We start from the raw sequence: 25,564 nt of genomic DNA, 5'->3' as shown, positions 1-25,564 counted from the left end.
GGAGTGCTGCCATCTCTAATTTTCACTTGGATAGTGATTTTATTCCAGTTTTATGTCATGATATTCGCTACAAATATTTTTTCTGTTCAAGAGCCTGTGAAAGTTGCCGCTTTATGTGACAAGGAAGTTGAAATCTTCAACACTTGTTAAATAAAGAATGTTTGTGTGCAGGTTTTAGCTGCGAGACCTCACTCAAACTTTAAAATTGGCTGTTTTTCATTTCCAAAATAAAATCATATGAAATAAGTAGGGCTGTCAAAGTTAACACAAATTCATTTTAACGCCACTAATTTCTTTAAGGCATTAACGCCATTCACGATTTTTAGGTTGTAGCGGGCTCAGTTTTAAAGCTGGAGTGAAGATACTGGTATCATATGAAACTGAGGAATCCATTGGTACCCACTCACTGACTCACTCACTCACTCACTCACTCACTCACTCACTCACTCACTCACTCATCTTCAACCTCTTATCCGGGGTCGGGTTGTGGGGGGCAACAGCTCCAGCAGGGGACCCCAAACTTCCCTTTCCCGGGCCACATCAACCAGCTCTGACTCCCGAATTCCCAGGACAGTGTGGAGATATAATCTCTCCACCTAGTCCTGGGTCTTCCCCGTGGCCTCCGCCCAGCTGGTCGTGCCTGGAACAGGCGCCCAGGGTGGGGGGGGGTCATCCTTACTAGATGCCCGAACCACCTGAGCTGGCTCCTTTCAACGCAAAGGAGTAGCCGCTCTACTCCGAGTCCCTCACGGATGACTGAGCTTCTCACCCTATCTCTAAGGGAGACGCCAGCCACCCTCCTGAGAAAACCCATTTCGGCCGCTTGAATTTATCGGTACCAACCATGTCATACTAGCTTGTCGGGAAGGAGGCTAAATAATGCTCCAAACTTACGCAAAATCTTGGTGAGGAAAAACAGTCATGTCCATTTCCAAAGGGGTCCCTCTGACCTCCAGATATGTGAATGTAAATGGGTTCTATGGGTACCCACGAGTCTCCCCTTTACAGACATGCCCACTTTATGATAATCACATGCAGTTTGGGGCAAGTCATAGTCAAGTCAGCACACTGACACACTGACAGCTGTTGTTGTCTGTTGGGCTGCAGTTTGCCATGTTATGATTTGAGCATATTATTTATGCTAAATGCAGTACCTGTGAGGGTTTCTGGACAATATCTGTCATTGTTTTGTGTTGGTAATTGATTTCCAATAATAAATATATACATACATTTGCATAAAGCAGCAGATTTACCCACTCCCATGTTGATAAGAGTATTAAAAAAGGGAAAAACTCTGAAGTTCAAATCAGTGTGATGAAGGTGCTCTTTGGTGGGGTTCACAAAGGTTCAAAAAAGGGGGAGTCCAAGGCACTATTCTGGCAAAAAAATAAAAAGCCTTTATTCAAGTGGCTATTTCATGATGAAATGCTAAAAGCAATGCTGGTACATGTTCAGATTGGGTAACAACCCATGCGTAGCGGCACAAACAGCCTTCTTCAGGGTGTAACCCTCAGCACACAGCTTTCCCTTTTGTGAGTACACAGACAATTGATGATTGCAAGAGTATTAGATACTTGAAAAATCTCCCTTTAAGGTTAATTTTGAACAGATATGTGATGAATTTGTGATTTATCCCAATGAACTATTTGAATGGATTGACAGCCAGAGGAATAAGGCTTGCTATCAGATTTACACAAGTTGTCTTATTGTTATTTTTCAGTGAAAGCTTCAGTAAACAGCAGCGAGTGGTTAAATCTGTTCAGGTGTCATAAGAATCAGTGATATGTCAGACACCGGGTCAGCTGATTTGCTCTACTCTATACAGAATGCAGCAGGAGTGGCAATAGGTTTTCATTATTAAAGACATTGATTTTCAATAGCGTGCGGTGCCGATGAGGAGGGCCTGGCAGGAATTCTCAGGTCCACTTGATATTATTAACTGCATCCCCCTCCCCCACACACACCATGGTTATTACCTGGATCACTGCAGTCAGCAAAATGTTTTGACAAGTGATGAGATTGAGTGGGTGGAATGAGCCACTGATGGACAGACGGGAAAAAGCATAGAGGGAAAAATGGAAACCGTGTTGATACATTCTGTTGCAGATTGTCCTTACTAGCAAAGGGTTTTTTCCGGATTATTTTAAGGTTTGAGTGGAAATCAATGAGCTCATTGTATATCAGTAGTCCATACATCTAAAAGAGTGAAATTGGAAAAGCAATATTCTCTCTATGTAGCAAAGTCTCCCGTGTGATGCAGTTAGCAATGACAACAAAACTAATGGTCCTCTGTAGTCAGTCCCGATGGGTTTGGAGTAGGCCAAACACATGAATCAAACGCTATACTTGGTGCCCAGCTATTTCCTTGGAGTGTGAAGTACATCCTCACTTCATTACTCAAAGCCAATGACTTCCATTCATTCATTATGTAGCCTACATTACAGGTTGATTATCTGAGGCATTAATAACACATGGAGCTTGATCTAAGTTAAATATGATTGATCAAGCAAGTACATAATGTCTCCTTCATACACATGTATTAAGACCACATATGTTCATGACTGGACTTTATTAGATTCATACAAACAGATGGACACTATGTGAAGATGGACATAAGCTGATTATGCTAATTATGCGTGCAACACACGTACGTTTCTGTTGATGGTCACATATTTTTCTTGTTGAAGAAGATTAATTATATGCACATCACGTAGGTGTGAGGCTATCACACCAGTGTCAGTAAAGGAAAGGGTAACGCCTGCACACTACTACATGCCACAGTATCTTTACTGACTACATTTCGATCCTGCTTGGATCTTCGTCAGGTCGTTTTGATTTTCAAGCAAGATTGAAACGTAGTCAATAACAAGACTCGGCCAAAACCAAGTAGCCTATATGTCTGGACCGTATACGGTCAGTCTGTGAATTTGTGGCTAAATTGTTCTACAAATAGTCAGTGGTCATGTCTATAATGTTAAATCCAGCGCTACATGTTCACCAGGTCCGGCGAGGACACTAGATAACGTGACGAACCCTATCGTGGAATGCCCCTGATTCTTCCCTGGTTTTCTGCTTGCTGTTTCAAACAGGAAACAATATGGCGGGCTGCTCATCAACTTATTCCGTCTAAAAAAAATCCACCAAAATCTACTCCTGAAAACATTTTAAGCGGCAAATAGGCAAAGCCACTGCTGAATCTGGTTTCATTTTAGAACTAGATCGCCTAGTTTGACAGCTTAGTCAAAGTTTCGTGAGGCGGACATGTCGGCGCTAAACGGGCTCATTTGCATAAAGGACTGTTCCTCACATTTTCATTTTCAAAGAGCAACAGCCAATGAGGAAACTCCAACTCTCGAGCCAACCAATCATATTTTGTAATGTGTGGCGGCGGTAGCCAGTACGGACTGTGGACTGGTAGCTGAAGAGGCACTGCCGGGGTGGCCTAGCTGCTCCTACTACTAGGATGGGTTAAATGCAGAGAGTAAATCCCACTGTGTACTGGGTACAAAATACAATGTGTGACAATAAAGGCTCATTTACATCACTCAGTCAGTGACAGACTTTGTAGGGCTGGCTCTCTTCGGTCCAGCCAGAAATATTGTGGCATGAAGCAGTGTGCAGGTGTTACCTTTTTCTTTACTGACATATTTTTCTTCACATCCCAGTGTGCACAGCAATGCACGGTTGTATAAGATTGTAGAGAAGCCGACACACTTTTTTTAATGTAGTCCACACAGGTGTGTGACAGTCAGAGGAAGCCCGTAGAGAGAAAAATCGGACAAAACAGAGCACGGAGAGCACGTCTCAGAGCAGCTCGTCTGTCTTCATCGTGTCAAATAGAAGAAGCGGGTCACAGCACAACGACAGAACAAAGGTCATGTGGAGAATGGTGGAAAAAAATCATAAGAACACCACTTACTTAGACTCGATTTTACCTACAGCTCACCGTCTTGTTTCTTCCTGCTGTTATTGTGTCTCTCGTCTCTCTTCCCAGGCTGCTCTGACAAATATAAGCTAACGGATGCAATAGGAAAACCTTTTAAGGGATTTTTTCCCTCTCCGCCTCCCATGCAGTTATACACTAATGGATCTATTTTCCAGCTAAGAGCATATCTTACCTAATGTCCTGTACCGGATTAATAAACAATTTATGACTATCAGTCTTCAAAAGGACTGATAGGCAGGTTTTCATACAGGATGTGAGTGCTGTCTTCTTCTTTTTTTCAAATGAAATAATATAGTATATCAATGCGTATTAGGCTCTCATTAAAAAAACAGACAAGCCTATTAATATTTCCTTTCCCGATTTGTTTCATCACCTAACTAGAGTCTCATTTGTATACATATATATCTTGTTACTCTGAAGTAAATCACCAGGTGGTGTCCCATTTACAATTATATCACCAATTAGCTTAGCAAATGCTTTCTATTAGAAGATAAACGCTCTGAAATTGGATGTGTAATTCCTCCAGAGATGGAAGAGCGAGCTGCGTTTGTAAGTAATGAAACGTGCTGTATGGTTTGAAAGCCAACGGGGCATTCTCTTGTACAACTCATAGTTTTTGAAGATTCCTATCTGTGAAATAACCGCATTATATTGATGCTCTTTAATACCTCTCAGACCTGGAGATAACGGAGATCCAGCAGGAGACTCAGAGATTGAATCTCGTTGGCAACTTTTACACACAATCGTCTGCCGGGCTCGTTGCCAAGACAGCGAATTGAGAGTGGTGAGATATTTGGTGGCAGAGAGTGTCGTCAGTGAGTCTCCAGGTCTGCGCAGGTGATCCTGGAGGATGATTTTGTGTTTGTGACTCCCTCTTTCCCTGGCCATCTGTTGGTCTATTCCCTCTCTCATCTATATGGATAACAAGACATGCATTAGAATAACTGATACAACAGGCCTCATATGGTGTATGTGCACTAACAAGCTGGTGCAGATTGCAGGGAGATTCTTCGAGATTGCTGCTGAGGCTGAGGGTTAAGGCCTTGCCTGTGGAGCTGCAGTAGCATCATGAAATAGTGGTTCAGACTTGTGGGTGGTCATACATAGCATCCTCTGGCCTGAAGATGTGGTTTTTTGCCTGTAAATAGATCATGTTTGACCTGTTTTCTTTTTTCTAACAGTAAATTTATCAACCTTTTAAACAGGTATACTTGCAAGGTTGCATATTTCTTTTCTTACTGTGAATGTGTGCAGGTGAAGTCCAACCCGTGGGAGGAGGTGATGGTAGCACTGGACCAACAGAGGGGAGAGATAGATGGAGGATTAAAGGAGAGGATGGAGAGGGGTAGTTGTTGAGGGAAATTCCTCGGTGGATATACCATACCATGAGGTGCCGGGGCTGCAATCCCTCAGGATGAGCTCCATGCTGAAATGGAGAGATCTGAAGTGTTCTTATCCTGAGGGAAACACTGTCCACATCCAGATGTTTAGTGATTGATGCCTGGAGGGAGCAAAGTGATTGTAAATGTGCACACACACACACACACACACTTAGTATGTGTGTATGTGTTAGTCAGGGAGATTCTCACTAAATATTTCAAAGGGCCAAGAGAGAAAACAAAGGGAAAATGGATATCAGAATCTGGAGCAGCAGTCCCAGAAGAGACACCGAAGGAGCCCCCTTCTCCCAGTTACAACAGAAATAAAATCGTTTGATCTATGCCGCTCCTGCTTCTATTGTTATCTGCTGTAAACCTCCACCCTCCCAACTACACTCACTGTAGCACTGTGGAACTGTGGAGGCCAACAGATAAATAGGCAGAGCAAATATGTTTACTCATGCAACCTGCAAAATACTTGATACCGCCGGGGAAGCGCTGCTAATTTGTAGCATTTTTATACACCTTCCCACTTTAATTAGCACTTTTGGAGAGCAGCCTCCCCCAACCACCACCACCACCACCTCCACCTAGTCACACATCTGACTTCGCTTGGCTCCTCAAAGAATTTGTAATTACCAACAACAGCCATTTAATTCTTTTCAACAGGAACCTTGTTTAGCCAAGCAAATCTCCCATTAGTTAAATAAATGCGTTGTGATTTCATTATGGTCCAACGGCAACTAGAGATGTGCGTGGTGCAGTTTGAATGCTGCTTATGAGAGCAGCGGCTGGAGGATATCCACGTTTTCTTACACATGACAAAAAATAATCAACGGTCTTTGAGAAGAGGAACAATTTTCCTCTTTTTTTAACCATATAATCAATCTGTGTTGGCTGCACCTCGCTGGGGCTGACTCAGAAGTGTGACTGGTGTTCCAAACTAAAAATTACATCTGCTTTTTCCTGTATTGGCTGCATGCTTGGTCTGGCTGCTTTCATTTTAGCACTGCCCAGGTTACGGTACACAAAATTTCAACAACGCTGTGCGGGGCATTTATCAACTCAGGGAGATCATGTTTTTGACAAAGCCGGCCTCGATACTGTCTAACACTTCATCTGTTTTGGCTGCATCATCTGAACCACAGCAAACCAGTCACAGCCGCTTAATAGTCGATACAACACACAAGATATTGACCAGGTCTTTAGTTTCGACCACTTCCTAATGGGTCGGGACACCTGTGTTTGCTGTACCTTGTCGAGTAGGTTGTCCATCCTTGATACCAAACATCCTTATCAGTTTCTGTTCATGAACGTGCACCTGCAGCATCCTCTTAGAACTGGTAATTTTCTTATCAGCGCGTTGCATGAACCAACCAATTCATTAGCATTGATTTCCCTTTGAATGCCTTTTAAAAAAGGGGTCCATCCCTTCTCTCTATCTCTTATTCTCTTTTCCTCCTTGTTCTGCTCTCACCTTCCCTGCTCTGCCTCTCCTCTGGCTCTAAAGGGATCCCTCCTTCTGGACGCTACAGTAGGTGAACTCTTGTTAATTGCTCACAGCAGTTGGAGGTTATCAGCTGGCTGGCGGTGAAGGTCTGAATAATAAGCAGAGCTGAACAAGGCCCAGGTGGAAAACAATTAACAAAGAAGGCTGCTGCTTGGAGGATGAAGTGTAAAGTCTCTGTAAAAACAGGTTTGAACCCAAAAGCACAACTCTGAGACCAGTCCAATAAAATAAAAAGTCGAGGTCAAAACCAGAGAGGCAGGGGAGGGGAGGCGAGGCAAACTTATTCAATAGGGGATCAGGCTAGTGAGCAGGTGTCCAAAAGGCAGGCAGGGGGTCATAACAGGCAAAACTTAGGCAGCGTGCAGGCAGAGAAAATGGGCAATCTGGCAGAGAATGAACGGAAGTGGGCCAGTATATGCTGCTAGGCTGATAGGGACATGGGAACAGGTGTGCAGGTGGGTGGGGAAGGTTAAGTGATGGTGAATGGTGGGAACACAGAGGTTACTGCAGGGCGGCAGGATCTGAAACTACAGGAGAGAGAGGGAAAATAAGAGACTTGGAATTGGCTGACATTGTGACATGAAGAGGGAGGAGAGGAGAGGTTTAGGGGTGACTCATAAACAGGGTAAATGGGAGCGAAGGCAGTTGGCTGGCTGATTAGGGCGCTGTACATAAAATCTTGCCCTGAGCGTGCCGCTGGCTGCCCTTTTCATGGTGATTCCTGCATTTCCATAATGCCATTTCCTGATGGTTGAGTGTCTGAGGTTGACACACACACATCCCGACTATACACCCAGCTCAAAGTTTGATCTGCATCGGACAGCACATCAGTGAATGTATTTTTCCCTGTGCCATGGATTTCCAAATGACCTTGACTTTGCAGACAGAATCTCTGCACATTTAGAAGTTTGTTTTGCCTCCATCCGTCTGTATGTATTATCTGAAAACTCTTTGTTTATGTGTTCTTATGCGTGCACACTGTATGAGCATGACAGCACTCGTGAACCCACTTGTATGGCTCAGCTTTCATCATGTGGAACCCTCACCTGAATTGTGCTCGCGTGCATTTTCAATCATTATTTTAAATGTAGGAGTCGTCAATCACAGCCTCCCTGTGGAAAATATTCAGGATAAATACTTTTTAAGAGGATTTGTGAAATTTGGTGCAGTCGAGGGCAACGTTTCTCTCTCCTTTTTCAGATGTAACCCCTTTTCGAATACATGCACGCACACACTCTTCTTCCATCAAGTCTCCACTGTTCATCCTCCACTTTATTGCCTGCAGGCACTCTAACTCGGAGTCTGAACTTATTATGCTTCGCCCCTCTCTGAATTTTGGTGCACTCAGCTTGTGAATGGAGAAGGAATGAGCTCATTCTACCTGCGTCAGCACGAGGGATGGTTGTGCTGCAGACGGGCTCGGTGAGGAAAGTGTAATGAGGAAGCACAGGTTTCTCTGCGTTGGAGGTGGGGCCCCCCTCCGCGCTCGGGATCGGCTTCTCCCTCTCAACCAATCAAGCATGACGTGATTTAAGCCTCCCGCCGCTGCAGGTGAACTCCACGAGAATAGATTCATGAAAATGTTTAACTTTTTCCTGTAAGATTGCTCCAGGCTCTCAGTCCTCTCTCAAACCCAATCAACCAAAACGCTCCATTTCTCTCTCTTTGTCTCTCCTCTTCTCGCTCTCTCTCCCTCAGTCAGCCTGTCCTTACTGTGTCTCTCTATTTTGCACACCATCACACCATTGTCCTCACCTCCAAGAACTAGGGAAATAGGGATGACAAATCTTCCTTCTCAGCAGGGATTGCTGGAGGGACTTTTTCATTGATGGTGGCTGATTCTTTCATGCTGCGTTCGAGGAAGGTAAAGCTCCCATACTCTGCTTTCTCCTCGCGGCAAGCGTTGAGCTTAAATGCTTACCCATGGTTTTGGATATGAAAAGTGTGCTTATGTTGCTAAACAAACATAAATACTCTATTTTTGCAATCTTTCCCGGAGAGCACAGACCAAATAAACAACATGACAGTCAGTGCAGTTTTCTGATAAATGGCCTTGTGTGCTCCAGTAGTTGTGACATTGAGGGCAAAAAAAAGAAGATCGAGGGAAGATGACAAGATATGGTGTTTGTGTGATCCTTGAGAGGGGAGAGGCTTCATTACCTGAGGGACTTCAGTAGAGGATGTCTCGGCGGTGCGGTGTATTTTTTTCTCGGTGCTTGTCAGAGTTGTGGCGCTGCTACATATACTTCTGTGTTTTAAGTCACTCAGGGATTTCAGTGGCAACAGCAGGAGTCAGACAGCCCAGGAATCAGCTGTGATGGATGGCGGTGTCTGTCCGAGAGGATGGAGGGGTCACCGGGGTTCACAGCGGTGATGGAGACACTTCCCTGCTCGGCCCCCATGACTTTTTTAATTAACCTCTTTGGGAGGACTGGTCTCTTCCTTTAGAGCTACTCGCAGCCTGGAAAGTCCCTTTATTAGGACTTATCTGACCTCTGTGCGTCTGGCAGTGTACGCGGTTTCTGTCCCGTCCCTTCTGCCTCCCTTTCAGTGCAGTAATGGCACTGCCACACAGAAAGGGAGACAACATCAGCGAATAGCCTTTCAGAGTTTCCATTCTCCGTAACCTCTCTGTTTCCGTGTTCACACACCTCGCTCCATTCATCCCTCTAATTCTCTCTAATTCTTTTATTTCACAGCGAGGCAACTTCATTGATCCCACCAAGAGACAATCGCAGTTTAATGGCAAACTGGGAAAGGCACCTCCTGCCAGATGCTGTTGTACTTTCCCTCTCCTCATCTCTAATTTCCTCCTTACTGCTCTTACTGTAGACCCTGTGGCCTCATTATACACAAACAGACAAGAAGCAAAGACAGAAATAAGAGTCATCCTATTTTTCACATTAGACTTCTAAAGGGACAAACAGGCCTCAGCAGTTCTCCTTAGGGGAAGTGAACCCCTCTGAGTGATGCCCCAGAACAAGCAGATCAAACGCCTCTCCTGCGGCTCCTCGCCTTTCTTCCTATCTCTCTATTTTGGTTGCCTTCTTTCATGTAGGGGAACAGTGGCTTAAGTGGCTCTATCGGAGCTCTCTGATGGGCTCTCAAATGAAGCCTGTGTGAGCTTGGGAAATAAATTGGTTTGTTCTGAGGCTGTGACGCCCGTGGCGCCCCCTGCTGTCCGCTCTGTGATCCGTGCGGGGGGGGGGGCAAAGTACGCAAGGCTGGCAGGGAAGAGGTCAAAGGAAAAAAAGGAATGGGATGAGTCATGCAGCTTGCTTTGTTATAGCATTTACATTTCATTTCAGTCGATGAGAGTTTTATACATGCTAAATGAACACTCTACATTTAATGTATTCACAATGGAAGGAGGGCATGAGGAGAGAAATGCATGGACCCACAGCTCCCCCATGTGGACATCCTGCACAAAAACACTCTTGGAAAATCCATAGCTTCTATGAACACAATGACTTGTGCCAGTTCACGTCCCGTTGAATATTCCACCTTTTAAGCCCTTACCATTTCATCCTTTTGTTTTCGAAAGCTGGGAACCTGAAGATTAATTTGAGATGCAGCTCAGTCCTGTGTGTCAAGTTCTTATAGTCATTAATCAGAAAAAAATCATTAATAAACGAATTAGAAATTAGTTGTGAAAGTGTATAAGGGTTCAGAACATTATGATAGAAGTATATGATGACTATCCCCATGCTCTATTATGTCTCATAAGTTGTTGCAGCAATCTTTGGGTTGATACCATTTGTTACACAGATTTGGTGCTAAATTTAATCATTTTTTACCTCTGGAGAATTGATAAAAAATGATCAATAATCCCTCCAGAATACCACATTAAGAAACCAAGACCTTGAGGAACACAATAGAAAAAGCCATGATTTGGGATCAAAAACTTTTGACATTTCTGCAAGAATTGCATTTTTCGTTGATTGGATGGCGAGCACTTCTGTTGTGTAAACTGCTCAGAAACCCCCTTAATGTCAATCTAGCTAGGAAAGCCATCCTCCTCTGAATGCTCTAGATCTCTAGTTTGATCCATCCATCCTCTGAATGCCCTAGGTGTCTAGTTTGATCCATCCATCCTCTGAATGCTCTAGGTCTCTAGTTTGATCCATCCATCCTCTGAATGCTCTAGGTCTCTAGTTTGATCCATCCATCCTCTGAATGCTCTAGGTCTCTAGTCTGATCCATCCATCCTCTGAATGCTCTAGGTCTCTAGTCTGATCCATCCATCCTCTGAATGCTCTAGGTCTCTAGTTTGATCCATCCATCCTCTGAATGCTCTAGATCTCTAGTCTGATCCATCCATCCTCTGAATGCTCTAGGTGTCTAGTTTGTGGCTGTAAAGTTTCATGAGGCTGTGATTATCCTAGAGGTCACCACAGGTCATTTTATACAGTGAGGTCAATGAAATGTCTCCTATGGGGACCAACATCATCACACATGAATCCAGTTGGGCTCATTGGATCCACCAGAGTCTCAGCTTTACAGGGAGACCCAATTTATGGAATTCAAGACTGTTTATGGACCCCAGTATGCAGAAATATTCGGATACATCATTTAGAATAGGAGAAAATAACACATTTGCATGCAAACAACTGCATGTGATTATCATAAAGTGAGCATGTCTGTAAAGGGGAGACTCGTGGGTAACCATAGAACCCATTTACATTCACTGATCTGGAGGTCAGAGGTCAAGGCACCCCTTTGAAATGCCAGTTTTTCCTTGCCAAAATTTCGCTTAAGTTTAGAGTGTTATTTAGCCTCCTTCTTGTCAAGCTAGTAGTGCAAGTAGTAGTGTCGCAGTTTTAAGGGGCAATGGACCATGTAACCAACAAGTATAGCATGCAATAGCCTTATTTTTCTTTACTAATCTGTCTTCCATATGTCTAGTTTCCCACCATACTTCTATTTCATGTATGCCAATGAAATGCCAAGCAGAATGTTTGGCTCGTTCTCGCTCCAACAATCCACCTCTGAATTATTCATATTTCTTTAAGATTCCCGTTTGTCTGAATCTCCCTCATTCACATGCAGCCTAGCAGGGTCCTCGGCTCTTCTGTTCAGCTTATCTGAAAGTTGCTTTAGTCACCGTGTGTGCTGTGTGTGTGTGTACACACACCAGTAGATCTGTGTGTTTCCATGTGATTGGCCAACAGAGAGGAATCAGAAACACTGGAACAGGAGGATCCAGAGCTTTCTCTCTCTAGCTCTGCTGTTTCTGCATGTGTTTGTTTGTTTCAGTGTTACAGGATAATCAGCACTTTTAGTGTGAAAACAAACACACATCTGTCTTATCCAGGTGCCAACTGTTAATTAGCCTATTACATGCCACTCAAAGCTACTTCCTATCCTCTTAAAAGGCTGATAGCAGTTATATTAGTTTGTAACAAGTGTCCCTTAAACTTTACCATTTAAATAAATGGTGTCTTTAGGATTTTACCATCTGGGCATTGGCTCTAAGTCTTTAAAGTTTACAACTCACTGCAGCGACTAAAGAGCTTGTAAAAGCGGTGATTGTCAAAGTGGGGTCCGTGGCACTCTGTCGGGGGGTCCGCCAGAGAATTTGCTATAAATTATAAAATTGTGCTGTATCATTAAAAAGTGCATATCTACAGATGGGGACCATTTACACCAATAAAACCAGCATATTGTGTCCATTATTCCCACCAACATTAGCTTTGGGCCAATAGAAACTCTGATATGATTGTGACACACACCAATACGTTCATTATTTTTAAGTTGAAGCACTTACTGACAGTCAGCTTTAGACTGGTTAGTTTACATATCTGGATTTATTATGCCAGTCTTGCTACTTGCTATTTTCTGAAAGCTTTTAAGATCAGTTACTTGAAATGTAGGTTGTAAATGCTGTTAAGTTGAGTCCAAATGTAATTTTTAATAAGTTAAATACAGTAAGTGAGTTTAACATTAATAACATTGCAAATGTCCCCGCTGTGGGACTAATAAAGGATTATCTCATCTTATCTTATCTTAATATGATTACATGCAGATGTCATATTTCATGTATGTACCTGCAATGACGATTGTAATCAAGTTTAATTGTGTGTGTGTGTGTGTGTGTGTGTGTGTGTGTGTGTATATATATATATATTTCTTGTTTTGTATATTGTTTGGAAATGTTTTATCTTTTTGTGTCAATCAAAAAACGATCCTATGCATTGTGTTATCATATTAATTTAATCTGCTCCATATCAGAAACCTTTATTAAGAAATACACCCTCACATAACCTGTGTCAGCATAATGTCAGTAAACCAGTAACATTTTAGGCAGTGGTGGATAAAATATTAGGATATTTTATACTTCAATCTTGTTTACTTCCTCATATTGTTTAGGCTCTCACAAACCCCAATGATGTATGTGTAAAAATAATAATTGCAAAATCAAACTTCAAATATACATTTTTGTTTCTTCTGACTTCTCATTAAAATGCAATATGTAGAAACATATTGGAGTGTTAACTATGGTGCTAAATATAGGTTTATAATTTATCACAACACTGTAGTTTATTTCTATTTCCACCTCTGAAGAGCATCCTTATAAAACAATGTTCTTCTCTGTACATCTCTGCAAAGAGGCTGTCTGCAGTGAGGCTGTCTAAAGAGAGGCTGTCTGCAGTGAGCAGTGAGGCTGTCTGCAGTGAGCAGTGAGGCTGGCTGAGGCCAGTGTGCTTTTATTCGGTCCAGACTCGAACTAAAGCCGATTATGAGCAGGGCCCGGAGGCGGGGCAGCCGGAGCTGAACCTGCAATCTGATTGGTCGCCTGCGTGTCAGGAAGTGTCAAGCAACCAATTGAAGGGCTCGAAGGTTTATCCAGCGGCCGACCTCAACTACCTGTCAACACTATATACTTCTTCTACTGTATAAAGCTAATGACCTTACTGACGGCTTCTCCCGCACTAAGCAGCTGTTGAACCTGTTTAACTCAACTGCTTCTGAATATGACGGAACTCTAATCATCTCTGGACAAAGTGTCAGCGGTGTATGGGAGTGGAGTGTGTCCCTGTCCTAGTCCGCTCTAGCCGGACTGTGAATGCCGTTAGTGTCCCCGGTAGCAGCAGGATGATGATGATGATGGAGAGGCTGCTGCTGCTACTGAGATGCCACAGAGAGCCGCTCCTCCTCCTCTCGGTCCTCCTGTCGGTCTGCCGCTCACTGCTCATCATGGCAGGTTTGGTAAGAAGAGCATTCACTTGTACAATCATTTCACATTTGAAAACTTTGAGAAAAGTAATCCATAACGAGACGTGTGTCTTCTAACATGTGTGCTGGATGCAGCTGTGTGTCTGTGTGTCTGTGCTGGATGCAGCTGTGTGTCTGTGCTGGATGCAGCTGTGTGTCTGTGTGTCTGTGCTGGATGCTGCTGTCTGTGTCTGTGTCTGTGTGTCTGTGCTGGATGCAGCTGTGTGTCTGTGCTGGTTGTAGCTGTGTGTCTGTGTGTCTGTGCTGGATGCAGCTGTGTGTCTGTGTGTCTGTGCTGGATGCAGCTGTGTGTCTGTGTGTCTGTGCTGGATGCAGCTGTCTGTGTCTGTGTCTGTGTGTCTGTGCTGGTTGCAGCTGTGTGTCTGTGCTGGTTGCAGCTGTGTGTCTGTGTGTCTGTGCTGGTTGCAGCTGTGTGTCTGTGCTGGATGCAGCTGTGTGTCTGTGTGTCTGTGCTGGATGCAGCTGTCTGTGTCTGTGTCTGTGTGTCTGTGCTGGATGCAGCTGTGTGTCTGTGCTGGTTGCAGCTGTGTGTCTGTGCTGGATGCAGCTGTGTGTCTGTGTGTCTGTGCTGGTTGCAGCTGTGTGTCTGTGCTGGATGCAGCTGTGTGTCTGTGTGTCTGTGCTGGTTGCAGCTGTGTGTGTCTGTGCTGGTTGCAGCTGTGTGTCTGTGCTGGTTGCAGCTGTGTGTCTGTGCTGGATGCAGCTGTGTGTCTGTGCTGTTGCAGAGAAGTAGGACAGATTATAAAATGGTCAGAGCGTCCAAGCCAAAGCCCGGATCCTCCATCTATCTGGGACAGACAACGCCACATAATAAGAGGATAAATACTGAATCTGATCCAAACATAGCAATCCTTTCAGAGGGCAGCACATCATGACATAGAGTTGTGATGACTGTACATCATGCACACATGAAATAACAAGAAACAGCCAAATGTCCAAATCATTTATGTCTGATCCAAACACCATGGAGTTGATTTACTTAAGTTAGGTTCAACTATATATTTCCCAAGTATAGTATACTAGTATCAATGTACTAGCAGTATACTTGTAAGTGTAGGCTACTACTTTAATACTTCTTGGGACTAAATTGGCCCACTTTCTAGTTTATAAAAGTATTCTTTTAAGTGTACTTTAAGTATAAGAATAGAGTTGACACCTAAGTTTTATTTTGTACTGCAACTATACTATAAGTATACTGATAGTTTAATAGTTATAAAGGCTACATGTTGCCCACTTTACAGTTTATGAAAGTACACTTTGAAGTATACTCTCAGTAAACCAGTTGAATCGTTTTTATACTGCAGGTATACTTGTATATATTGAGATGGGGACTCGAGTCGCACTTAAGTCGCACACACAGTAAATTGAGACTCAACTTGAAACTCGTCCTAATAATTAGTACACTTAGTGAGTGGTAAAATGGGGGTGGGGGGAGTCAAAGTTGTCTGATTCCAGCTTCTTGGGTGGTTTTCTGGTTTCTTTGCTCCTCTGTGTCAGTGGACTGAATGTCTTGACACTGATCGACGTCATTGCCTAGTCCAAACTAGGGATGCTCATTTAAAAAAAAAAAATCTTAACCGATAACTGACCCTCGTTAACCAATTATTAACCGTTAACCGACAAGATTTGTGCCCCTCATGCAGCGGTGTACCAGCTGCAGGAGCACAACAGATATTGGTTGACGGGAGTCTCCAGTTCACCGTCCGGGAGCGTTAACTTAGCAGCTACGATGCTGCGTGTAGTGTCGCGGACATGCAGTCACTTTCCCAGTAAAAGTCTCCACCGCACATTTAGTTTAGTTTAGCAGGTTGTCAGCTGTGTGTCTGCCCGGTGTAACTTTAGTGAGTGTCCAACAAACAGTGTGTGTGTTTGTGCTACGTTAGCAGCTCTAGCATTGCCGGAGGCTTCGTGCTCGCCGCCGCCGCCACACGTAGTCTGCGTAACTTTAGTGAGTTCCTAACAGACCGTGTGTGTGTGTGTTGGTGTTGAGTGTGAGGTTGTTGGTGGCGTTCTAGCTGTGAACGTAGGTGTAGCAGTGTGTGGACACTTTATTTGTCGGTGAATAAATGCTACTAAACTACAACTCCTCCGGCTCCGCCTCGTAAGGTGGACTGTTAAGGTGGACCAGCTTTTCCCCTTAAAGTGAAGAGCTGCTCCTCTGAGCCGCTCAGCTTTTTAATTAATTATTAACATTTATTTTAACCGTTTTTAACCAATTGCGTTAATCGGTTAAAATGCTTAATGTCGGTTAACGGTTAATTATGTTTAGGTTACATCCCTAATCCAAACGTAAAATAACATGAAACAGCCAAATGTCCATATCATTTATCGGTATGCCACAAACATGCTCTTAAAGTCTGTTAGGTAACTCTGACATTTTCAACAGTTTGAGATATCCCACCCAACCCCCTCTGTAGCTCCTGGTCCTGTCCGTGTCCATGTATCCTGGGTTGTGGTCCATTGGGGTCCAGCTTCATTCAGCCTTCACAGGGAGCTATGTACCAGGCCACCACTCTGTTCTCCTCATCAACAGTCCCAACCAACAGGCAGCCAAGGACATCGGCAGGTACTGTCACACCTGGTTACATCTTTTACAGTCTGCATCACACTACTGTAGCACTTCAAAAATGATGTATGAGCTACATTTGGAAACATATGGTTTCATTTGTGATGTTAAAGGGATAGTTTGGGTGTTTTGAAGGTGTGTTGTATGAGGTATTTATCCATAGTAGGTGTATTCCTGACAGTAGATGGTGGTCAGCACGCCCCCAGCATCAAGAAACAGACAGGAGCACCGACACCGGAGCAAAGCAATACAGTGCTGTGGACGGGACGGCAACAAAACATATTTTAGACACCTAAAAGAAAGGCTCACCTAAAAAAAATTGATATCCATATAAGTGTACTTTATATTTAGAATATTTTCCGACATTGAACTGAACTGAAAGTGAAACATATTGCTTTGTTTTTTGTCATCTGAGTCTACTGGCTTTAGAGAGAGCATAGATAAGTTTCACTTTCAGTTCAGCTCCCCGTCAGAAAGGAGAAGGAAAGGGCTGTCTGACGTTAAGATAAAGTGGTGAAAATATTATAAATATAGCGTACACTTTTTTTAGGTGGCTAAAATTAATTTTTCTGCTGTCCCTGTTCACAGCACTGTATTGCTTTGCTCTGGTGTCGGTGTATGCCGACCGTCATCTACTGTAGGTAACACAATAAGTACTTCATACAACCCCACTTCAAAACACCCAAACAATCCCTTTAAATGATTATTGAATGAATGTTATCTTATATCTTGTTTGTTTAATCTGTTAACCTCACAGAAGTCACTGCGCCAACACGCCGTTTTTACAGTTCAGTTTATGCACAGAATAAACAAAGGAGATAAAACATAATTAACTAATTAGTGAGCGAACTTTAGAAGTGCTGGTAGGAGCCAAGCCACCTGTTACCCCTGCCTCCAGTCTTTATGCTAAGCTAAGCTAACCGGCTGCTGGCTCAAGCTTCATATTTAGACCAGCGGCAAAGTGCGGCCTGCGGCAAGCTGTCATGCAATTTCTATGAACAGCTGCGACGGACGCTCCTGAGCTCGGCGAGCTGAAGTTCAGCCAAACTAAAAGTTGGGAAGTTTCACTTTTAGCGGCGAAGTGCAGCCAGAGTATCTGAAGCCAGGGTATCTGAAGCCAGGGTATCTGCAGCCAGGGTATCTGCAGCCAGGGTATCTGCAGCCATGCATCAGGAAACACACCCTGTGACTCCTGTGACATGTTGACCTACGTTACAAAGAATCCCTTCCTGCCTGAAACACATGAATACGCCTCCCAGCCACAGAAAAATTTAGTATTTGCGGCGGGCCACTTTTCGCCGCTGCCTGGTGTGAATTCAGCATTACTATACAGACATGAGAGTGGTATCCACCTTCGGATCGAACTCTCGGGAGCATAACGAATACGTGTATTTCCCAAAGTATCAAACTGTTCCTTTAATCTGGACAAAGAGTATAGAAGCAAAGAGATGAAACTCTAGTGCCACGGCCACCATTTTGGACTGAAAACGCTAATATTTTATTGTTCAACACAGGACATTTCAGTAGAATATGACAATAGAATAGAAATGATTTAGTTTTACTTTTGTACATCACTTGTATGCAGATGTTATACTGGCGTTCGGTAGTCGCTTTATGTCCAAAATGGCGGAAGCGTAGCTTTGCTGCTGGGTGCTGATGTTGCAATGGAACGAACAACTGACTTTCACTTCTTGGCGATATGCGGTCTTTGATCTGGATGCTAATTAAATTCCTTTACTTTGGTATGAATTTGGAAATTAGTGGAAGTGATTTAAACAATTGAAAGTCAGTCAGCCAGAGGTACAGTAAGTTAGACTTTTCTGTCTAGAAAAGAGATACAGTCCTGTCACCGGCAGAGCGCTGTGTTTGCACTCTCATCTTCTTTGTTGGCATTTTAGCTGCATGTAAATGAGCTCTATTTACCACGTGTCAAGACAGAAGGTAGCGGTGCACGATGTGGGTGCCAGATATGTAAATCCCCTCCTTCAGAGACAGCGGTTAGTGGAGGGGGCACGACGGAGCTGGTAATAAACTAGAATATCAGCTGAGCAGCAGCAGAAAGCAAAGTTTACCTTCTTTTTCTGAACATGAGTGCGTATAACAGTCCTTAGCCTAGCTGTGGCCTGCTTGGAGAGCAGCATAATGAAAGGCTCAGTTTCAGGCTGTAATTTATAAACAGTTGTTTAACTTTTCTCTCCTCTCTTTCCATGTCTACCCGCTCCGTTTCCATCCACACTCCCTACCATTCTGTCTGTTTTTCCAGGGCGATCATGGAGAGGCGGCTTGCAGCCAGCATCAACATTCTCTCCAGGACCTCCACCATGTAAATCATATTTTCCCTCCTACCTTTACACAACTTTGTACCCACCGACGCAAAGACTAGCTTAATTATAATGCCCCTCACATGTGCAGACACATGTTGTGCACATAAACACATTATGTTCTTTTTTTCTCTCCACTACATAGCTGGTTACCAAGGAAACCACAAGGTGAATGGGCTGCATCTAAATGCTTTTATCAGTTTCCCCATCACTGGGAGCTGAGTGGCAGTTAGCCTTCATAGCGATCGCATGTTTATATGCATGGCTTAGCTTTCCTGTTTATGCATAACCCACAAAAGAAACCAGGTTAGTTTAGGGGTGGGGGTGGTGATGGAGGTGGTCGGGGTTTTTATGTGTATGAGTGCAGGTGAGGAGTTTCAGTTGTGTCCAGGCTTATTTAGTCTTATACTTCAACCTTTATTTTGACATTTCACATGTTTAAATATGGGTTCTTAGCTTTTCTTTCACAATCCACGAGAAAAAGCACCATGTTTAAAATCAAAGTGGCAGTTTTGCCCTTGACATCATAAAAGCCTGTCCCCAACAGTTTGACAGCATCACTGTGAATCACAGCGGTCGTCATAAATGTTTGGGCAAGGATTGATTGTGTTCTTTCAAACAAAGTTTTTCGTGTATGCTTTTTTACTGAGTTATACTGGTACTTTTCAGTCAGTAGTAATGTGTGGTACATGGTGTAGTTCTAATGTTAGGTTTTCTGGTTCTTAAGGTACTATTGGAAAGGAGAAATCCAGGATGCAAGTGAAGTTCTGATGGTAAGCTTTGTGTGAAAGTCCTCTTATGATAAACATGTATGCTGAAGCAGAAGTGTAAGATGAGATGTCACTTTTGTTGCAGCTGGTGAAAACAAAGACGTCCAGGATCCAGCACGTCATAGATTATGTGAGGTGAGAGGCTGCTTTATGTAATGCTTATTTCAGATTATTTACAAATGTACATTCAATTACTGTTTAAGTTTCTGTGCATGCTACTGTAGACAGTTTTCAACTTGGACCTTAATTCACGGTCGGTGCAGAGTTTTAGGGATGGACGGGCAATCAGCTTTGACAGGGGGAGCATTTTTTTTCACCTCATATAGCCTTTATTAAGTGTATATTTAACATTATCGTGTTTCATGAAAGAAATAAACTGACAGAGAGGCATATACATACTGTCACTTATGCACAAAGGCTCACACGGACGCATACACGTGCTGATATGGCCACAAAACAGGTTATAAACTAACACCGTGTCCTAACGCCGCATCGCGTGGCATCTGACGCTCTCTGTCCACACTGAATCCGTTAAATCTGCACTTCTTGTTACGTCATGTAAACAAACCACGTAGCCTACATATCAGCTGTGAGCTCCATATCAGACTGCAGCTGGAGACGTAACCACTTAAAAGATGGGTTAGTTGTTATCGTCCTACGTTTGTGGCCCCTAACGCCGACGCTGCCTTAATTGTGTACTTAAAATGACTCCACTGCTTAACAAATAGGAGCTCCAGTGTGCCACTTCACTGGTCGAGAAAAACAGTAACTGTGATCAAACCATTACAACATTTTCTACAACTCGTTCTCACTCCCAAGTCGTCAAATACCGCAGCTTGCTCAGTGCCCTTCGGCAGCTGATACCGACGCACCCTTTAGCGTCTGTATGAGACACGCAGGGCTTTCAGTTAACTCTAATGTAAAACCATCCACGTCATTATTAGATGGTCAGAGCAACTGACGGAGTATAAAGAGCGAGAAACTCCACGTATGGCGGGTGGGAAGGGAGGGGAGGTTGGAAGGGTCAAACAAACACAGGACTTTCACCCAGGAGACCGCTGTTCGTGTCCCGCATGAAACCAAGTCAATGTTGATTTACCGTTTTAACCCGTAGTTCTCTTACGTAACTTCCGTACTTTTACCCAAACCATGATCTTTTCCTAAGCCTTACCATGTACTTCTGTTGCCTAAACCAAGTAGTTTAGTTGTAAAGTAAACCTAAAAACTAAGTACACCTATGTTGGAAGTTTATTTTGAAAAGACACCATGCATGCAACGAGCAGAAACTGACACACTGTCCCTGACTCGTCCAGAACTGATGCTGGAGGTACCTAGAGTGTCACAGTTTGAACCACTGACCGCTGACCAAGCTGTGGTAATCGGAGTGAATGTGTTGAATATGTTGTTGTTGCCCACACGCTTCCTAATTTACTGTTGCTGTGTCTAAAGTAATTGGAAGAAGTAGCACTGGACTCAGATGCTTCAGCTTGAAAATCATTTTTATATGTTTGACATGAACAAAAATGGGAAATAACCATTCCACTACAACACCATCAGATAACCACAAGGAGTTAATCATCTACATTTCTGCTCATTTGGCCATTTGTTACTGCAGCATCAGACTTGATGAGCCAAGTTGTTAAAATGGCATCTATTTGGGTCTATGTTTGGGGTTGAAAAGTCCAGGGTGAAAATAATTGGATTGCTGCTTCCTGCTTTGCTCTTCTCACTCTCTGCTTAGCTGTTAGTTTTGCTACTTTTTCATACTTCTTCCTACTTGTCTCAAACTACAAAACCATTTCCTAAGTTTCCTTTAACTACTAAACTGAACTGGACGGGATTTAAATAGGCAGCTATTTCTAAAAGACACCATAACTTTCCCAAGACTCACTGAGACAAAACCAGTGAATTCATGTGCTAAGTACCTCATACAACCCCACTTCAAAACACCTAAACCATCCCTTTAATCATCTCCAAGGCTCTTAGCATTTCCAATGTTGTGGTAACTGATGTTGGTCTTTCTGATCATCCCTATGTTTAATTTGAGATGGATGTCTCAGTGCATTCACATGTTCAATCAGTCAATCACAAAACACTGAAACTCCAGTGAATTATTCATTCAGGCTTTCTCTTTCACACCTGTCCTCACTTGGGCCTTCGTCAATGATCTTCAGTTCTAAAATGTCAGGATGTTTTTGACGGTATTGCACCCACTATGGTAGAGGTAGTCTCTGGTAAGAAAAAGGTACATTATACCTATAAAGAGAGACTTTTTATTCATAACGACGGACCCTCCTGTATCAGCAACCCCGGGACTTTTATCCACTAGATTATGCCATGAATGCCTCCTTCTACACTGACAGAATCCAGATAATTAGACAAGCTGTAAGTTCCTCCACATCAGGTATAGGGTCTGTATCGTCCTCGCATACACTTAAAACAAATTCAATTAGTGTGACACCATTTGATCCCATCAACCATATAACCTTGGAGGAAATTGTGCAACATTTGAAATCCTCCTCCTGCTGCCTGGATATTCTGCCTACCGGCTTTTTCAATACTGTTTTTAACTGTATGGCATCAGATGTGCACACAGTCAACACTCCTCTAGTCCCAGGCTATTCCCCACAGCCCCCTGCAAACTGCACTTATTAAAACAACAACAATCCAGACAACTCACTAATGAACAATTATAGGCCTATATCAAACCTCCCATTTTAAAGTAAAATCGTTGAAAAGGCTGTTTTTCAAGAGCTTAACAGCTTCCTGGTACTAAACAATAGTTTTCCAGTCAGCATTTGGACCACAGCAGAGCACAGAGTCTGCTCTTGTTAAGCTCTTCAATGACGTCCATTTAAACACAGACCGGGGGAAAGTTTCAGTCCTTTTTGCACGATTATGGCCAAAATGATGATCACGATTATTTTGATCAATATTGAGATCACGATTATTTATTTATCATGATAATTCATACATTTTAGGGACAATATTTTTATTGCAATTTCACCTTTAAATAAACAGAGCGCTGCTTTCACTTCCATGTTGTGCTACGTTCCAACCATCAAAAACTCTAAATGTTCTTCTTTTACTTTATCGTCATCTATAGTGGTTATATACATAAAAACACACAATTTAAATGATTAGAAAATAAATGATTGTATTTGTATTTCAATATTTGCTTTGATTAACTCGGCTTATTCTGAACTTGCAGTTGTGACAAATTGCAGCTTTATCTGATGAAGCTCTTCCTCACCGACGACATGTTATATGTGTATGTGTGTGTATGTGTGTGTGTGTGTGTGTGTGTGTGTGTGTGTGTGTGTGTGTGTGTGTGTGCCGACGTAAAACTATCATGTGACAGCTGCACGTTTGTGTGTGGCAAAAACTTGGATATATGAGACTGTTGAAAAGCGTCATTTATGCAGCAGAGTTTTCTATGAGCAGAGCATTTTAAACATCGTTCATTGTGGGAAGCCAAAGTCATGATCTCGATTGATATTGGATTAATTGTGCAGCCCTACTTGTTGTTAGATCTCAGTGCTGAATTCAACGCGATCGACTACAACATATAACTAGACTGGAAAACTGGGTGGGACTTTCTGGCACAGTGATAAACTGGTTTGAATTCTATTTGAAAGACGGGGACTATATGAACAGACAGAAAATGAATGAATGGAGTCCCCCAAGGCTCCATTCTGGGCCTCTGCTGCTCCACATCTACATATTCCCACTAACAGCAGAGGACACACAGATTTATATAACAATATCACCAGGTGACATGTGTCTTACTACCTTTATGTCTAATGTTATGTCTTTGTCTTGTTGTTGAAAGGTGCTATACACATATATATATATATATCTATATATATATAGATATATATATATATCTATATATATATTTTCCTCTCCTTGCCTAGTACAGACATGACTCTCTGCTGTAGTGTTCATATATTATTATATGAAGAAATTCTTTGTCTTATCTGACATGTTTACGTGGGTCCCTTCAAGGTCTGTCCACCCCTATGCGAACCCAGAAGTCCTCAGCTTCCCGGTGGAGGACGGCAGTCTGGCGTACATGAAGTGGATGGATGAAGCCATTCCAGACGACTGATACATCATTCAAATCAAAGCCGGTCTCTGCAGAGCAACAAGGACACTGAGCAACGCGTACAGCCTGTTGTTTGAAGACTTTGGATCGAAAAGGTTCAGAAAGCACTCAGTTGGACAAAAGTTCGATATGTGACATTTATACTATTGTGTTGCTCTGACCTTTCCATTGTAAATTCCACTTTGTACTGTGGAGACTTGATTTCAGTCCTCTAAAGAGCTTTTGTACCACAGTCAGAGAAAATACCTCTGATTGACTGGCAGGTGTTGGTTAACACTGCATATCAGGACGCCTCAAACACACAGTCCCATAGACCCTACTGGTCAGTTTAGAATATAGTATATTCATCTGTAGGTAACCACCAGAACAGTAGATCTGCTTTGTGCTGTGATGTGTTCAGTTAACTGTCTGTGGATGACAGTTTGAACAGCCTGTGGAAAGTAACCATGATACAAGTGAGATATGACAGTCCAACACGTTCTCATCCCAACTCGTCACGTACCGCAGCTTTGTCACACCCCTCGGCGCCACCACGGGATTAGGCAACAAAACCACTGTAGTTAGGTTTAGGAAAGAACTACGTGGTTGAGCTTAAAACGACCACGTGTGTACAGTGAAAATGACACTGAACATTGTGAACACGGGACTCGAACCAACAGCTGATTGTAACGTGACGCACGGGACACAAACAGCGGTCTCCTGGATGAAAGCCTTGTGTTTGTTTGGTCCATCCACACCCCCTCCCGCCCACCGGGTGTGTGTCTTTTCGCTCTTTAAACTACGTCACCCCACTCCCGACGTTTTATACCGGCTCTAAAGGGTGCCTAATGCGACGGTATCGAACGCCAACGGCCGTGAAAAAGCCTCGGTATGTGACACCCTGGGAATGAGAACGAGCTGCACTGTCCAAGGTGTCCAGAATCACAGAATAATCCACTCAGTAGGTGAATCACCACTCTGGATCATGCAGCCTTTGCCTGCACCTCATTTATGCATCTTATTATACATTGCTGCACCTCTTTTACAGGTAACACTGTCCTCTAATAGCACTAATCTTTGAGTATTTGCATTTGATGAAACATGCCCTCAAGTTCTGCTTTTTATTTATGTATTCCTTTAAGATGGCATGACTCTTTTTTATTTAACCTTTATTTAACCTTTATTTAACCTTTATTTAACCAGGAGTAAAGACTCATTGAGCTGTGTCCTGGCCAAGACAGGCAGCAGCACAGTTACACGGCTGCAGACATAAAACAAACATAACAATTTAAAATGAAGACAAAGGAGCAAATTACAGAATCATAAAGTATCGAAAAAAACATCCATCAGCATTCAAAACATCTGCAGCCAAATGTGCTTGTTTCAACGTCTTTTACTGTAGACGCACTTTCAGACATTCAGTGAGACCAGCTCAAAATTACCTGAAGATTCAGGTAATTTTCTAACTGATTCCAAGAAGAGGGAGAAGCATACTGGAACTCCCAGTTCAGTACAGACTTTGGAGACAGTTAATAGGATTAAGGCTGGGAGTGAAGACAGTAACTTCCTGTACTTTTTGAAGGGTGTAGGTCCGTAGGTAAGATGGACGCAGACCAATAATAGCCTCATAAATAAGAGTACGCCAGTGTTTCAGTCTACGGGTGGACAAGGCAGACCGTCCTACCCGAGCATACAAAGAGCAATCTCAGTGCTCCATGGTAGACAGTATACATGCGTCCATCTTTGAGA

At 43.1% G+C, this 25,564-nt stretch overlaps 1 protein-coding gene across 2 annotated transcripts; it reads left to right on the top strand.

Annotated features, from left to right (window-relative positions):
- The first annotated feature begins 13,039 nt into the window (after positions 1–13,039).
- LOC141756901 (protein CutA homolog) lies at positions 13,040–25,402 on the top strand. Of its 2 annotated transcripts, none has more exons than XM_074616943.1 (6): positions 13,040–14,044; positions 16,489–16,637; positions 18,901–18,960; positions 19,686–19,731; positions 19,814–19,858; positions 23,737–25,402. In XM_074616943.1, the coding sequence occupies exons 1-6, from the start codon at positions 13,853–13,855 to the stop codon at positions 23,818–23,820; spliced, it is 576 nt and encodes a 191-aa protein (XP_074473044.1). In that variant the 5' UTR covers positions 13,040–13,852; the 3' UTR covers positions 23,821–25,402. The 2 variants fall into 2 exon arrangements, with proteins under 2 accessions (XP_074473044.1, XP_074473043.1); XM_074616942.1 differs by having other exon boundaries at positions 13,048–14,044; positions 19,814–19,863; positions 23,737–25,395.
- Positions 25,403–25,564: the final 162 nt, after the last annotated feature.

Source organism: Sebastes fasciatus, chromosome 19 (genome assembly GCF_043250625.1).
Source record: "Sebastes fasciatus isolate fSebFas1 chromosome 19, fSebFas1.pri, whole genome shotgun sequence".
Taxonomy (NCBI): domain Eukaryota; kingdom Metazoa; phylum Chordata; class Actinopteri; order Perciformes; family Sebastidae; genus Sebastes; species Sebastes fasciatus.
Note: the sequence above shows the minus strand (reverse complement) of the source record. Positions and strands in the feature narration are given on the sequence as shown.

Bases quoted from the DNA above. Each gene is read 5' to 3' on its own strand.
- LOC141756901 (XM_074616942.1), top strand. From the start codon at position 13,853: ATGGGAGTGGAGTGTGTCCCTGTCCTAGTCCGCTCTAGCCGGACTGTG. The intron at 14,045-16,488 runs GTAAGAAGAGCA...CCCCCTCTGTAG, and splicing joins TGCTCATCATGGCAGGTTTG to CTCCTGGTCCTGTCCGTGTC. The intron at 19,864-23,736 runs GTGAGAGGCTGC...GGTCCCTTCAAG, and splicing joins CACGTCATAGATTATGTGAG to GTCTGTCCACCCCTATGCGA.